Source organism: Dermacentor variabilis, chromosome 6, assembly GCF_050947875.1.
Source record: "Dermacentor variabilis isolate Ectoservices chromosome 6, ASM5094787v1, whole genome shotgun sequence".
Classification (NCBI taxonomy): domain Eukaryota; kingdom Metazoa; phylum Arthropoda; class Arachnida; order Ixodida; family Ixodidae; genus Dermacentor; species Dermacentor variabilis.
In genome coordinates, this window is record NC_134573.1 from 184,366,652 (window position 1) to 184,383,981 (window position 17,330).

At 45.1% G+C, this 17,330-nt stretch overlaps 1 protein-coding gene across 1 annotated transcript; it reads left to right on the plus strand.

Annotated features, from left to right (window-relative positions):
• Window positions 1-328: 328 nt before the first annotated feature.
• LOC142586386 (uncharacterized) lies at window positions 329-17,014 on the plus strand. Its single transcript, XM_075697633.1, has 4 exons — window positions 329-532; window positions 6,666-6,898; window positions 11,866-12,043; window positions 16,020-17,014. Exons 1-4 carry the CDS (start codon window positions 329-331, stop codon window positions 16,026-16,028), a joined length of 624 nt encoding a protein of 207 aa, XP_075553748.1. The 3' UTR covers window positions 16,029-17,014.
• Window positions 17,015-17,330: the final 316 nt, after the last annotated feature.

The window sequence follows — 17,330 nt, forward strand, 5'->3', positions numbered from 1 at the left end:
GATGCGCGAATTAGAGGCTGCTCTTGCATCGTGTCGGCATTCATCTGCGCCCAGCCCTGACGGGATCTCGTACTCGTCTCTCTCTCACCTTGGCAGGGATGGTCGCACTGCGCTGCTCAATTATTACAACGACACATGGGTCTCCCGTATTGTTCCGGAGCAGTGGAAGATAAGCCGCCTGGTTGCTCTCTTGAAGCCTGGAAAGACTCCTTATGAGCTTACCTCATACCGGCCAGTTGCATTAGCCAGCTGTGTTGGAAACGTTATGGAACGAATGGTCCTGGCGAGGCTCGAATGGTTTTTGGAGAGAAATGATCTTTATCCGAACATGATGACCCGTTTTCGGCGGGGTCGTTCTTCGATTGACAGCGTCATCGACCTCGTTACGACAGTGGAACATGAAAAACGTCGACGCCGACTCGTCGCCGCTGTTTTCGTGGACATTAAAGGGGCTTACGACAACATCCTTCATGAAGCCATTCACGATACCCTAGATGACTTGGGCATTGGTGGCCGGCTCTACCTGTGGATTGTGAGCTGCCTCAGCGGTCGTTTCGTTTACATGTCTACGCCTGATGGAGAGACTAATTGTCATCAGGTATGCCGTGGAGTTCTTCAGTGAGGAGTTTTCAGCCCAACATTATTTAATGTGGCACTGATTGGCCTGGTAAGTGAACTTCGACCTCATATCCACATCAGTGCATAGGCAGATGACATCTGCATCTGGGGTTCTGGTACAACATGCCCACAACTACGTGCGAAATTACAACGTGCTGTGTCATCTACTTTACGTTCCATGCGGCGTCAGGGTTTGCTCTTAGCAGCTGAAAAATGTGCTGTGGTTGGATTCACGCGCAAACTCGTCTGCCGCTACCAGATCTCCATTAACGGTGTTACAATACCTTATGTCTCCCACCACAGATTCTTGGGCATTATCATTGACCGCGGTTTGTCATGGTCGAGGCATATTAATATGTTGAAGCAAAAACTTAATCTGTTTTGCCATGTTATACGCTTCGTAGCAGGCATGAAATGGGGCCCAACGGAAGGCTCATTACTACGACTTTATCAGTCTCTTTTCGTACGCTACGTTCGATACAGCCTTCCGATACTCTCAAACTTGAGCATTTCCTCCTTACGGACAATAGAAAGGGTTCAAGCACAGGCACTTAATATATGCCTCGGCTTGCCACGGCTTGCCTCCAACAAAGGCACTATTGAAGAAGCCCGCGTATGCCCATTATCGATATACCTGTCCCACGAACCACTTCGTGTGTATTTACGCTTACTGAGACGACACCATTGCCATACATTGATGTGGGTTCTACATGAGCGTCCGGACAGAAGTTTCCCAAGTGCAGTCCGTTGCCATCTACCCCACATAGCATCAGGCCCTTCCATATCACCCCGTCAAACTACCGTGGGTGATGGTTCAACCTTCCGTATGCGTGCATGTCCCCGGCATACTAAAGAAATCATTCGTTCCCGTTAGCGGACTACAACTTGCTCTGGCATACATCTGGTCAGAATACCAGACATATGTTCATGTTTACACAAACGGCTCCGCGTCACCAAAGGCATCGACAGCAGCTGTGGTGATACCAGCCCAACTGATGACTCGAGGTTTCATACTAGATCATAATTGAACATCAACCGCGGCAGAGCTTGTGGCTATTCGGCAAGCGATTCGCCACATCTGCAGGGAAAGGCATCAAGAGTGGTGCATTTTCACGGACTCAAAACCCGCGCTGCAAATTTTCGGATGGTTCCTGCGCCACACCACATATCAGGTTCTGGCACTGCAGATCACCGAGCTACTTTCATGCGCTCACGAAAAACACCACCGCATAGTTGTTGCAATGGATCCCGGGACACTGTGGGCTCGGTGGTAATGATATGGCCGATGCTGCAGCAAGGCGTGTCCTCAGCAATGGCCTGCCAAGTGTAGTGCCATTTTCGAGACCGGACATCGCATGCCTCCTGTCGGAATTAATGAGTGCGACGAGAAGATACTGGGCCCAGCCATACGCTCGTCACGTCCGCCTTAAAAGGCTGGATCACGATATGCAATTTCCTGTTCTGCGTGGAATTCCACGCCCTCATGCATGCCTGCTACACAGACTGTGATTAGGCGTCGCCTTCACGCGCAAATACTTTCACATCACTGGACGGACAGACTCCCCGGACTGTTCAGTGCATGGCACTGTTGACCATGTGCTTGTGGTGTGCCTAAGTATGCGCGCAAAGACTGACAGTGGCAGATACCTTGAGACATTTACACAATAGACCACTGACGGAGGACCTCTTGCTAGGCGCATGGCCACAGAGCTTGCAGACGATAGAGACAATGCCTGCTCTTTCACGTTTCTTAGGCGACACGGGCCTGGATTCACGCTTGTGATACAAGTTATGCAATCTGTCCTTCACCTGGTTCCTCCCATTATCATCCCCTATTGTGACCCTTTTTCTTCCCTTTTTCCCCTTCCTTCACGTAGAGTAGCAGGCCAGATGCTTCATTTTCCGGCCGACCTCTCTGCAGTTTCCTGTCGTTAAACTACTTCTTCTCTTGAACCTAAGTTAGTTAATTCTAGAAAAGTAAGGAGAGCACAATGGGCGTGATCGCGCCTAGACGCACAACCACTGGGGTACAAACATCGTCGAGTATCGTGCACCTAGCCCAAAAAGGTGATGGTCCGTCACTTAGCGACTTGCGCTGAGCGCACTGAAAGCTCGACACTCCAATATCAGGTGTTGAAGTGTGTCGCAGCAACCGTAAGACGTACACGATGGTCTGGCCATACGGCCTCGTCTGTATAGACGTTCGCATACGTTCACACAGCCAAGCCTTAGCCTAAGTAGTTGCACTCTAGCGTGACGAGGCAAGCCTCGACCGCGAACACAGGGTGAGAACGCTCTATTTGCGACGCGCTGGGCAGGAAGTAGTTTGTTTCAGACCCCGTCGTATGTGAAGACAAACGAGATTGACTTATCGCGAGAACGAACAGAGGCGCCCACTTATTCGAAATACGTGCTAATCGATAGCTATAAAGCTATCTTACAGCAGCCAAATTTTTCCCAGACTATTTGGAGCCAATCATTTACTCTTTTATTGATCCGAAAGCATCAAATGTCTGATTGAGGAAAAATGTCGGCGTCTGTAGCAGAGAAACAGCACTTAAATTCCTATTTGGTGTGACCCCACGTCGCGTACGCGCCTCAACGGAGCGCACGTGACGTGGTTCACGTGCGTGCCTTTTCAGCGCGGCTCTTATGGGAACCGCGAATGAGTCCGTATGAGGATAGGAACGTTGTAGTTGACAGAGTGGAGGGATATGGAAGAGCTCCAGGTACTTAATATATATGAGCGCCTCCACTGCTCTAGGCCTCGTAATACACCTGTTGCCCTTGAACGCAAGGAACGACGTAAGCTGTGCAACAGCGCTGCAGTATCCTGGAAGTAAGGGACATAAAGACAGCATCGTAATGCTGAAGAGTAACTGCGGCAACATTAGGCACTGATAACACAGTGCAGGATTGCATTGCATTTAATGCTCTTTTGATTAACGAAGAATTTCGTGACCAGGGCCTGCTCGCACAGAGAACGTATTAAACTAAACAGATATATTGGTTTCCTTTCTGCCTGCGGAATGCGATTCGACTCACAGTTTTATATGAGAACGCGAAAGGTATAGTCCCGCCCGCAAACCTCTTCACGAACACATCTGGTAAAATATGCATATTCCCAGCTTGCTATAAACTCACACCCCCCCCTACCCCTAAAGAAAGAGTAGATTGGGGGGGGGGGGTCTTGGAGAATTAAAGGCCAATTCCCAATGAATTTGTTTCTTTCGAGCAGTCACGTTGAGACCAGCATTTGTCAATCATTAAACTACTCACTTTGAAACGTTGCCCACATATGACGCAGTCGAGTTTTTCGTTAATCATTTTTTTCGAAAGACTAAGTTAATCATACATAGTGTTACTTTCCTTTTCACCCCATTTGATCCTGATGTCGATTACAGTTCTCTCAGGACAGGGACTAAAATACTGCGCCCTAATTCAGCCACACATATTGAAGTTTGCCTAAACATCGCCTCTAACCTGCCCCCAATTTAAATGAAATATAAACAAGGTGACTAGTTTAGTTTACTAAGGATGAGCTGGGCGCCTCATATAACCGCCATGTATATATGGAAAATAGATGGTTCAGTAATAATCTGAAACAATCGTAATTAAGCCAGAAGCGTTGACCATTCCCCATATATCGTCCCTAGCATTGCCTGCTTATACAACGAATGTTAATTTGGTGTATGAGAGGCAGTTCTCATAGTACAGTGGCGCACATTGAGGATAACGGCAGTATAACGCTTCCGACAATTTGCTAAAGGAATAGTTTGCGAAGACTGTAAGTTAGCCGCACATATCAAGTTTGACGTCCGCATTCGTGATAAGGTTTTCTTCTTTTTCGCTAAGTTTAATAACGGCGAGAATTGATTCTTCTACGAAAGTGGGCTAAATTTTTGCCGTTTTTAAAACCCACAAATAAGGCTCCGGAGCACTTGCATACGTAGTTTACTAAAAAATCTCTAATTAGGCCACACACTTTGAACTTTATCTACAGATCACCTGTAATGTGTCCCTTATTTACACGAGCTATGAACAATATGACTAGCTTATTTCACCGGGAACAACGTAGGAACCTGATATTAGGCATGAAAATAAGGAGGAAACTGTATGGTTAAGTAATAATTTGCAAAGTACAAGAACGTTGAAATTTTGCTACACATTACTCTTAACTGGCCGCCTCTTTTCACCAAATGAGAGCTATGTAGGAGGAACATAATATTTGTACTTTGGAAAACATAAGGAAAACCTTACGGAGCATACTGAAAGGGCGTTTTACAAAAGCTGTAGATTATCCACACACTGCTAACTTCGCTTGAGCATTGCCCGTTATGTTACCTATATTTTAAATAAATATAGGCTCGGTGGCAGCTACCTCAGGACAACGGGTCAAATTTGGCGCAGTTCGTCTAACATGTTTATAACGCTGCCTAGGACACAAATACGTAATTTACTCCAAAAGCCGCAATTGTCCCACACTCTTTGAAGCCTTCCTACGCACGACTCATAAGCCGCTCATGTAGCTGGTTCACCAATTATAAACCAGGTACCTCGTTTAATTTTCTTATGACATACGCACCTCGTGGAACGCCTGAATATAACCTAAGTGCAAGCGATCAGTAACTTATCGGAAAAGTCATAATGAAGGCAGAAGACAGAGATTCATAAAACGCTTGTGTTCAACTTGGTTCTCTCGTGACACTGGGAAGAACGGCGGATAACGAGTGGGTAACGAGTCCTTGTTTAACATTTTTTTTACAGAGCCCATATTTACCTTCAGAACGTGCTGCCACTGTTCTGAAGGAGCTTGAGCTCAAAAAGACAAAATGTTGGCTGACGTGAAGTTGCTGGTGGCGCTTATCCAAACCAAAATAAACTCTTTAAAGCAGCGAAACGCAACACTGAAACGTTGTTCTCGGGCTGAGAGAATGTGAGGACAGTCGAGGTTGACTTGCCAGCTGTTGCGAGAGAATCTCACTTGTGACAAAGTTCGGGCCTCATACCAATAAGCTTGTTATCAGTTCGTAGAAATAGTTCATATTCGAAAATATTTGCTTCTATATGCATCTCTTTTTTATTCGTATTTGAGAATGTTTGACTCTATTTGCAATGATTTTTACAATTTCTTTTGAAGATGTTTTATTCGCTGTGCATTTTACTAACCCCTCCATTCTGTTTTCATTTGGAATAAAATAAACGTTACCCCTTACTGTTCAAACTGGATTAATCAGCTTTTTTTTTTATGCTTGCTAAAGAATGACAGCATCGGGCGACGTGGTGTCAGCCCGTCTTGACATAAGACAAAGTTCTGGATCACTCAAGAAATTTTCCAAAGGCACTCAGGGAAAACCAGGGAAACTCAGGGAATTTGGAAACCTCAACTTGGTAGACACCCTGACCATTATCCAGTACACCAGTCACTAAGGCTGCCATTGCTGCTTCTTCCAGGTGAGCGTGAAAAATTTGTAAGCATTTCACATAACACCTCTAAACAGGCGGAACACGGGAGTTTCGTTCTTTTGTTATTGCCTCTAATTAACCCAGAGACTTCAAAATTTGCCTGAAAGATATTCCGAACATGTCCCATAAATATTTTAAATGGAAACTTGGTGATTGACTTCGTTTTCTCAGGACACCACGAAAACACCCACATAACATTTTCGAACGCTTCAAGTCGCTCAAACAACTTCGCTGTAAAAGTATTCTTCCTAAATCCCACTTACTTCCTTACGTGTAGTTGTATACGCTCGACTTAAGCGACAACGAAACAAAATAACTTCCTTTGAAGGCGGGGGCCATCCCGAATCATCACTGAAGCATTGTTAGTGGCAATAGCAAAATTATTGCCGTAAATACCCTGTGTTGTATACTTTCTGTTAATTTGTAAAATAGTTTTGTCCCCAAGTTGAGCTTAGTGCACAGTGCAGATCGCCCACTCCCCTACCTTTTTACTCTGGTTATCTACAATTGTTCTTCTTTCCTTCTTCAGGGTGAATTTAAGTATGCCGTTGTTTTATGACACAAGAATACCGCACCAAAAGCTTTCCGAAGTTTTCAGCCTATGTGATGTCTGCAATCGCGTGAACTCTTGTCCCGTCGGACCCTTATCTTCGCACGTATTTCCCACAAAAGACGGGGCAAACACCTGCAATCAGCAAGCGATAGCGCTCGGGCTTTTGCACGGCGGCCTGACACGTGCCACCATAAAACTGCGCGTCTTTGCATCCGTAGGACGCCGCCGGTCTACCACGAGGGAGCAAGGTGCACGAACAGGGTTAGTGAATCCACGCTTTGGGCTCATGTATAATGGCTTGTGACCAACTTCGCCTGGTTTGCGCATTGCAATTTTACCATATTAACCGCTTTTATTGGTTGCACTTCGTACCATGGTTAGCGTTGCTTTGTTTGAGCTAGGTGGAATTGACATACGCGCAAGATGTTTTTAGAAGCCCCAAGCTCTGCACAATTTCATTCAATACGTATCTAAATATTGGCGTCTTTAGTTGTTCCTGCACTGGACGAACCTCGTTCATGTTGAGCTACATCGGTTTCTTACCGCGTCACTTGCTCATCTTCGGTTGTAAACATTCATGGTATATTACATTTGTTTATTTATATAAACGGAAAGGAGATGTTAGCACCATTATTGGCACCAGTTACGCGTCTTCTCAGGACTTCATGGTAACCTCCATGCGAATGTCCACGGTTGAATTGAATTGAATTCTGAGCTTTTACGTGCCAACGCCAGGATACGATAATCTTCAGGGTTATCTTAATGAATACTGAGAAATATAACTTTTTACGAGTCAGACTCGCAATACGCAATGCTTTGGTAGTAATTATTTTGTTGCAAAACCAGTACCCCTATTCAGTCAATGCTTCATGTATGAAAATGCATAACTTGCTGAAATTTTCATTTGTATAAAGCTTTCCGCGCCGTCTCATTGTCGCGGGATATACGCTAGAAGAAGCGTTGGGCACGTAACTGCAGGCAGAAACATTCCGCTTTATCTTCCGGTTACGAATGGGCGGTGTGCTCGTATGATATCTCAACAATGTGTTATGCGCTACTTCCCTCAAGAATGCGCTCGGAGAGGTATTCTGTTCTGTAGATAAAAGAAGAAATAATAAAACAGAACATTCAACAATCCAATGAAGCCAATTTAATGAAGTCATGCACCCAGTGGCTTCGTTTCAGCGAAACGGAGGTGCTAGATGAGCATACTGCCCAAGCTGGACTAGTTTCATCGTCACTGTTTGTTTTCTTGAGGCATACAATCTACCACTAAACCTGCAACTCTCTCGTTCAAAGTATTCCGCGGCATAACCGAAGCCGTTTATACTGGGCGCTCTCAGATGTGCTCGGCTCACTTACCGGCAAAGCACACTGATCCTTACGTTTAAAAAAAAATTATGGGGTTTTACGTGCCATAACCACCATCTTATTGTGAGGCACACCGTAGTGGGGGACTCCGGAAATCTGGACCACCTGGGATTCTTTAACGTGCACCTAAATGAAGTTGTTTTCGCATTGCGCCCCATCGAAATGCGGCCGCCGTGGCCGAAATTCGATCCCGCGAAATCCCTAGCTTTGATGATCTTATAAGCACGGGCATATTCAGCGGAGAGTTGGTACACACTAGGGAAGATTGGACCGTTAAGAGGAAGCTTTAGCTCGGCCCCACCTCCGACGCGGCCCACTCAGATATATGTAAAACGAAGAAACGCTTTTCTGAGATAAGTCCAGGACCGATTTTAATGAGTTTTGCTCCATTTGAGAGAGAAAGGCAAATTCTAGTGATTGTAGGAAGCGCCATTTCTATTTAGGGCCTGAATTTTTTAAAAAGAATTTTCAAACATTCGGAAGTTCGAAAAAAATAGAAGCACGAAGTTTACAAATTAATAACTCTGCATCCAGTACAGATATCGCGTTTCTTTAAATGGCGTCCATTAGATCATTCAAAGCGGATAAATACAATATGTCATTTTATACCTACCGTAAAATTGGTACATTGTGTATAAGGGTTCTGCAAAAGCTATGTTTCTAATATTTTTATATTATTATATATTTTATATTATAGTGTGACATATGAATTTTGTCCGCTTTGGATGTACTATTAGACGCAATTCACATAATTACTATAACATTTTTAATTGCTGAGTTACAGAGGTGTAAACTTGATAGTATCGTTTTGTGAAATTTGCAATTTCTGCCAATTTTTTACCAAAGAAAAGATGACCGCAATCAAAAATTCGAAAGAAACACTCACTAGATTTTAAGTTTTTCTTTTAAATGAAATTAACCTCGTCAAATTTGGTGCAGTGGTTGCCGAGAAAAGCGAATTCTCCTTTTAGATGTATTTATATGCGAGCGCCCGAGCTAAAGCTTCCTCTTAAGGGAGTTTTCTTGTGTCTTTACTCATGCCCTTATACCCATAGAAAATGGTGTTTGGCGAACTAGTACAGCCAGTTGAAAGGGTGGTTTTTTGGAATTAAATATTTTTCCCCAATGTTCGTTCTGCCAAAATGCACACAATGTTTTATATTTCATTCGATCAGTACCAAAGTCTTTTGGACGTCCGCTGAAGTAATACCGAACTGTTTTTCTGAAACGTTTATAAAAAAATAAGAGCGATAAAAGAAAAGCCACGCTGCCTGGTTTTCAACTGTTGACCTACAGATTTCCCGTCGGAAGCTTTCCCTCTCAGCTACTCTGGTGACACGAAGAAGGGAATAATAGAGGGCCTTAAGAGCGCGCTAGAGCTTCTAGCTGCTCTGATAGGCTGACGCTATGCTCTTCTGCGCTTCAGTTTATCTATAAATCAGCGGCAAGGTGAAACAATATAAGCACAGCTAGCAGTAGGATGTGAAAAGCAAAAAGGAAATAAGAGGACAAAGTAGTTGCGCCTTTCCACTCTACAACGGGACGCACCACTTCCATAATAAGTGATTTGTTCTTATGGGTATAAGATGCACCTGCGATCGAGTGCTTATTTCAACTTACACTGCCTAAAACAGCGCAAGCCTTACTGTGCATATTACTGAGCTGGCCCCAATGCTACACCTCAAACAGCATGCGCCTCAAGAACTCTGAAGGGCTGACGCGCCTGTACGATTGGCAGCTGATCTATCAAACAATATTGAGCTAAACCAACCTAAACAAAGCTAGTGTAAATAACAAAAGGCAGGGCAAGAAACAAGCGAACAAAAAAAGTTATGTCTTCGCACTTCAACACCGGGGACGCCGTATACATGAAGTAGCAGGTGGACATCCATAGCCTACTGTGAACACATATGACGTGAAAAATGACTTACCCGCCGTGGTTGCTCAGTGGCTATGGTGTTAGGCTCCTAAGCACGAGGTCGCGGGATCGAATGCCGGCCACGGCGGCCGCATTTCGATGGGGGCGAAATGCGAAAACACCCGTGTACTTAGATTTAGGAGCACGGGAGCAATTTCTACCCCAGGTGGTAGAAATTTCCGGAGGCCCCCACTACGGCGTGCCTCATAATCAGAAAGTGGTTTTGGCACGTACAACCCCATAATTTAATTTTAATTTAATAATGACTTGATGCACACTGCCGGGAAATGAACGCTTATTGGCTTTGTACTTGCTTGAAGAGTTAAATTTTGAAAGCTCGAGAGCAAGTTAAGGACCGCGCAAAGAGCGATGGAAGAACAAAATTTTAGGCGTAACGTTGAGTGACGGTAACAGAATGGTGTGTATCAGAGAGCAAACAGGGATATGTGATATTCTAGTGTACATAAAGGCAAAAAATGGAGATGGGCAGACCATGTAATGCGGAGGGAAGATAACCGGTAGACCATTAGACTTACACAATTGGTGCCAAGGGAAGGAAAGCGCAGTCGAGGTCGGCTGAAATCACCACTTCCGCCCCCCCTCCATAGGTGATGAAATTATAAAAATTTGCAGGCGTAAGTTGTAATCAGCTAGCGCAGGACAGGGTTCGAGATCGCATGGAGAGGCTTTTGTTCTGCAGCGGACATAAAGATAGTCTCATGATGATGATGTCTCGCACAAAACTCCTTTAAGCACCCTGAATTTAATGAAAGAGTGCACTAAGTGTGCTCTGCTCACTAATGCACCCATTTAGAAAACACTGAAATAGTTTGCACCCTATAGTGTTTATCTGGTCCCACAACAATAATCGTCATGTGCCTTGCTTGCGTTTCTTTTCTTTAACGCTGCGGGCCCGGTATATTCCAGGTTGCGAACGGAATGCGCGTTATCATCGTAACATAGCATTCTCGAGAAGAAACTAGCAGGCGCTTATTTTCGAAGAAAGGAAACGCAAGCAAGACAGATGACGATTATCATTGTCGGACAAGATGAGCCCCAAAGAGGGGCAGCTTTTTTTTAAGAGTGAATCTTCGCTGAAAGTAAGGGTGTAAAAAAGTATTTCGACATCTAATACGCCTTTTAGAGTGTTATTTACATGAGTGTGTGCACTCTTAAAATAGTTTACACCCTTTGGGGCTTATCTTGTCCCACAGTGATAATCGTCATCTGCCTTGCTTTAGATTCCTTTCTTGAAAACTCATCGCTCGCTATTTTCCTGTAGAGAATGCTATGTCACGCTCATAACGCGCAAGCCGTTCGTGACTTGGAAATACCGGACTCGCAGAGTTAAAAAAAATCAAATGTGGGCACGTCAGATGACGATTATTGTTGCGGGACAAGATACGACCCTAAGGATGTAAGGTGAGCGTATAATGGTTTACAGCAGGTACGGACGCGAGCACAAGTAGAAACGGACAGGACAACGCTGGACTTACAACTGAAGTTTGTTTTGAAAACGTTCCACAAATCTCTCTGTCCGTTCCCTGTCCACATTCCCTGTCCGTTTCTACTTACTTGTGCTCGCGTCCGTACCTATTGGAAACCATTATACGTTCACCATGCACCAACTGGCCCAGCAAACTACTCTACTAAAACGGATGTAAGCTTTTTCAATAATGTAGCCCTGCCAGTTATTTCAGCTTTCACTAATACTATTCGCCAAGCACAGACATCTGATTATCTTATTCTATTCGGATAACATCCGTGACTTTAATAAAACTGTAAAAATTGCTTGAAACAAGAAAATCATCTATTTGGAAAGTCAACGTTACATCTCAAAACATATTCACGTATTGTCGGAAAGCACTTCTTGAGAACCTAAACCAGCTTTTCTTTTTTTTCAGTCCTAGATTATTTGCAAAACATTTTCTTATTGCAGGCACTATGACTACACTTCGTCAGATCTTTATCATTGCTGTACTGGTGGTGTGTCTGCTGGCCCTGGTCATGGCAGCGCCAGCCAAGAAGTGCCCCAGCTTCTGCAAGAAAGAATGCCTGAACCCAGTTCTTTGCCCACCACAGTGTCAGCACTGCATGATAAATCTGTTGATCTGAAGGTGAGTTCGTGTGCCGCTGCATGCGTTAACGTATGTCCCTGACACACGTAAGAACCCGTCATGCTTCACACGAAGATCGCGACGCGCCAGAGCCAAAACGGGAATGCCTGTTTGCGTAAACTGCCAAGCAACATGTACATTCACGTAGAGAGCATGTCAAGTCGCTGCCGTGGGAAGCGCAGCCCACGCACGCATGCGTGCACGGGATTACTGTCGCGACAGAAAGTGGAGTACATCAAAGACAAAGCGTGCGCTCAGGACAAAGTATACTGCAGCAACACGCGCCCGCATGCTTTGGTCTGCTTCTGTGTCTTGATTTCATTGTCTTGTTTTAGTTGTTTTGTTGCGTGGGGTGCGCAAAGCGACGATATGTGGCTATGGGCGCTTAGTAAGAAAAACCGCCAAGCGTTTCAACCCGACAGCACGCTTCACAAGCGCGCACGCTCAGACAGTAATAGATTAGAGCTTGAGGTGAGGCGAGTGAATAAAAGAGCGCCCTCGCATGCAAGGAAAGAGCAAGCAGTCGGCTGGAATGGGCAGCAATTCTGTCGAGAAGCGCTTCTTTCCCCATTCTTGTGATCTAACCGAGTTCTGAGTTCTAAGAAGTGAGGGCAGATAATGATGGCACCACACAGGCGGGAACAGTGTGAAAAGTACTACTACGCCACAGCTGGTTTCGTAAAATCGTCAGAACTCAACAACTCCACCGTTAGCCACACGTAATCGTGTTAATCACCACATTCCTAGATTATCAAGAACTTTGCTGCCATTTGCCCTCCGCAACTTCGTAGAAGACTCCATAAACAGAAACGAACACGTAGTTGGTCACGAAAGTGACGACAACGGCATGGGCAGTGAATCGAGACAAAAGGGGACAAAATTCTTTAACTGGCTGCCTGCGGATAAAGTCTGTGTGATTTGCGCGAAGTTCGTATGTGTTCTTTTTTTTTCGTAAATCGAGTAAGATTTAAGAGCGAGGATACGGCAGGGAGCTTACCCATTGTAACCACCTGCTGGCTACCCTGTGATGGGGTAACGCGTTTATGAATGGCGAAAGAAAAGAGAGCGAGGACACCGCAGTGTAGATGCATGGTTGACCCGTCAGCTGTAAGAACCACCGGGCTAACCTGACATCTATTTACCACTACGGGTGTTGCTCCAGGACTGTTCGTCTGTAATGATAACTCCAAAGTCCATGTGTGCTCTGGTTTGCTAAAGCTTAGTGAGCACGTGTTGAAGAAATAGCAAAAACAAAAAAGCAGCAGCAGCAGCAAACGACTTTATTGGGGTCCTGAGGAGCTAAGCGGGGGCCTGCAGGTCCCTACCCAGCCGTTGTCTAGTCCCATGTCGGAACAGAGAGGCCATGCCTCTCCGCTCGTTCACGGGCCCTCTGGTCAGCCAGGAGCTGGACGTCCTGTCTCGGGTCTGTGATGGCCTTCGTCCAGTCTTCTTCAGTATTGAAATCCTGTAAGTGCCCAGAGCATGTGATTTAATGAGCTAAATTCAGTGCCAAAATCTGGGCAGAGTGGATCGATGTCCGGGTGGAGGATGATCAAAAAGCCCCTAGAGGGGTAAGACCCCGTCTGGAGCATACGAAGCGTGCTAGCTTGTAGACTGTTGAGCTTGTGATGGGGGAAAGGAAAACTCTGCCTATTCCCTCTGTAATGAGAGGTGATTTCATGAAAAGTAACCAGTGGATCACTGTGGACGAGCTCTCCCGAACTCTCCCGAGACGCCATCCCGTCGCGGCATACGAAACCTCGCGCATGGTCGTGGGCTATCTCATTGGGGTTCAGGTGACCCGGTAATACGTCTGGTCCCATGTGAGCTGGGAACCAGACTATGTGGTGAACAATGTCAGAGGGGTGTTTGCCGTTTAGACGCCTGGCTGCTTCTTTGGCTATCAATCCCGATGCGAACGCTCTAACGGCTGCTCGGGAGTCCGTGTACACCGTAGTGCGTTTTGAGTCCAGTAATCCGAGAGCTATAGCAGCCTGTTCCGCCACATCGACCGAGGAGGTTTTCAGCGAGGCTGCCGAGAGGAGTTCTCCCCTGTCATCGACTATGGCTACGGAGAACTTGTTGGCACTGGCGTGTCGCGCCGCGTCAACATAGGTCTCCGTTCCGGATATGTTCTTTAAGAAAGTTCTAGCCCTCGCTAACCTTCGACCTTTATTGTGTTGGGGGTGGACATTTCTTGGAAAAGGGTCTACAATAAAGGAGTTCCTTGTCTGAATATCAAGTTGCGGGATATTTCCCTGATCGAAGCTAGGACGGAGGCCTGCCGTATCCAGAAGTCTTCTGCCTGCTTTGGAGTTTGATAATCTAATAATTTGTGCTGATCTTTGTGCTTCTATTAATTCCGAAGTTCTGTTCTGTACTCCCAATGTCATGAGTTTCTCTGTTCTAGCCGTGATTGGCACGACGATCACCCTTTTGGTACTTTTGCGCATAAGCGTGTCTAATTTCTCCATTACTGTTTTCGTACAATTGAGGGCCGCGACTATGTAAATGACATGGCTGATGAGGAAAGCATGGTGAGCCCTAAGGAGTATATCCTCGCCTATGCCACCTTTCTTGTTGGACACTCTCATAATTAATCTAATAATGTTTTCAGTTTTCGTGGTGAGTTGGGCTATAGTCTTAGCGTTGCATCCCTTTGAGTTTATTGAAAGCCCTAGTATTTTGATGGAGTCTACTCTCGGGATGGTGTGTCCATCTCTGGTACGAACGCTAATGGGCAACTGATCAAGTGGGGTGAGTCCCCTAGCACCTCGTCTAGCCTGTCTGTACAGCAGGAGTTCCGACTTTCCAGGCGAGAGTGCCAGTCCCGTACCTTTCAAGAAAGACTCTGTAACATCCAGAGCCTCCTGTAGAGCTTGTTCGACCGTAGCCTCCGATCGTCCAGGACACCAGATTGTAATATCGTCAGCATAGAATGCATGACCTACGTAAGGAATTGCTGCAAGGCTTTCCGACAGCTTGCACATTGCTATATTAAACAGAAGGGGTGAGATAACTGCCCCTTGGGGAGTACCCCTGTTTCCGAGTGCGAAATATTCCGAGACTGATTGCCTCAACTTTATGGCCGCCGTACTGCTCTCGAGGAAGGATGCAACGAAAGAGAAGAATTTAACTCCTAAGTCCAAGGCCGATATCTCCTGAAGGATATAGTCATGTGCAATTGTATCGAATGCCTTGGATAGATACAGTGCGAGGACCCCTTTTACATCTTTGCTTTGGGAGTCGATTATCTGTGTTTTGAGCAGGAGCATGACATCCTGCGTTGAAAGCAAGGGCCTGAAACCAACCATATTGTACGGGAATAGTTCGTTGCGCTCAATATGTCTCGATATCCTGTTATGCACTGCATGTTCCGCTACTTTGCTAATGCAAGTAGTAAGGGAGATAGGGATTAAGACCACTGTGGCCTTTGTTTGTTTCCACGCCCCTCTGACAGGGAAGTTTCAAATGAGCAGATGTTAGATGTTTTGTCTTAGAGAAAACGGCTGTGTCGTTTCAGTTATATCTGTGGACGAAAAGAGATGTGTAACAGAACCAGCGTATAGATAGTGTTTGCCCAGTAGTATCAAACTTAATTGGAACCATGACTGTGTGATCGCGGGGCAGGCTTAACTGGATACAGTGGCCTTATAATTACAGTAAGTTCCTCACAGCCGTCGTCTTAGTTTTATTATTTTGGCCATATTACGCATTCAGCAATCTTAAGTTACTTCGTTCATGTTTAAAGACTGTACTCGTATAGCATGGTTTTGATTCGCCGTGAGGATACAATAAAAAAAGTTAAATTACGGCGTTTTACGTGCCACAACCATGATCTGATTATGAGGCATGCCTAGTGGGGAACTCCGGAAATTTGGATCACCTGGGGTGAGGATACAATGAAGCGAAACGGATAATTTATTGCATAATTTTTCAGCATTTCTTAATTCGCCATATGTGCCTTCTTTTTCAGAGGCGATGAGCTGCTTTAGGCGCTGATGGAAGCCAAGTAATATAGGCACCCTGCATCGGCCAGATGGCGCTGCGACTCTTTCAGTTATCACACCAGTGTCACCGACACCAGCCGCTATTGCCGCTATGAAGATGAAATATTTGAAAAGCAAGGACACAAGCTCACGCTTCATCACTCGCCTGAGTGCTACACGCCGAGCTTTGCCGATCTTGATGGTCAAGTTTGAGGTCGTTCGTTCTGTCGTGTTCAAGCGCGATCACGCCTTATCATCGCAGCACGGCCGGCGTAGCTTAACAGTGGCCGATCCCGGGTTGAGGCGCTGCTGTCACTGGAAAGCTTCAGCGCAGGATGCCTATATAGGCTGTTGGATCGCGAACGAACACAGCCGAAAGGTTGCTTCTCAATCAACTCGAAACAAATATGAACTTTGATACCATTCTAGATATCCTTAAAAAGCAACTAACAAACGAGTCATTAGACGATACAAACAAAGTTAAGCAATTTTTGTTGCGTTTTAATGCATATCAGACTAAATTGTTTTATGTGGATCGAAAGTAGTTGTTATACATTTCCTTGTATTTCATGTTTCACATATTAGACATTTGCACTGCACATGAGTAAGGTCTCATTGGATGAATGTTTTTGTTAGTGTTCATTTTCCTTTCATTAATATAAATTATAAATGTACACCGTTTTTATTTTTCTTTATTTGTTTACGACACGCTGATTTAATGAGTGAATCCTGCGAGATGGTGTTACAAAAATTCTATTTTTTTTACACTAAGTACAGAAATCTCAGTCATTGCTGTATCTTCAGCTTCTGCGCCTTTCTTCGTGTGATTCAAAAACACAAAAAAGCATTTAGTCTTTTGCATCTCTTCGTCTACTAGCTACTAGCGCTGTGCACAATTAGCACATTTTTCAGCACATCACAGCTATAATTAAATATTTTATATGTGTGGACTGCAAGTAATAAAGAATTGACATGCCATGTCCTCTTTCTTGTATACACACCAATTTCTCAAGATTAGAAGTGGGAATGAGAACCGTATTTGGCGACATTACGTTAGGAAATCGCCCACGACTCACAGTCTCATGTACTTTAGGGTATTTGCCTCAAGCTGGTTATTGTTTGAAGCTAGTCACGCATGAATTGTTTTGGCAAAGAAAAATAATCCTGAAGTGCTTGGGGGACCGATAATACACTTGGCTGGGAATACAGACCATAGGATGTTTCACCTGGTGATTCTTGGTGTAGGTTAACAGCGTGTTCTATTGAGGCACGGCCACACGACACAACATCGTTCGTAG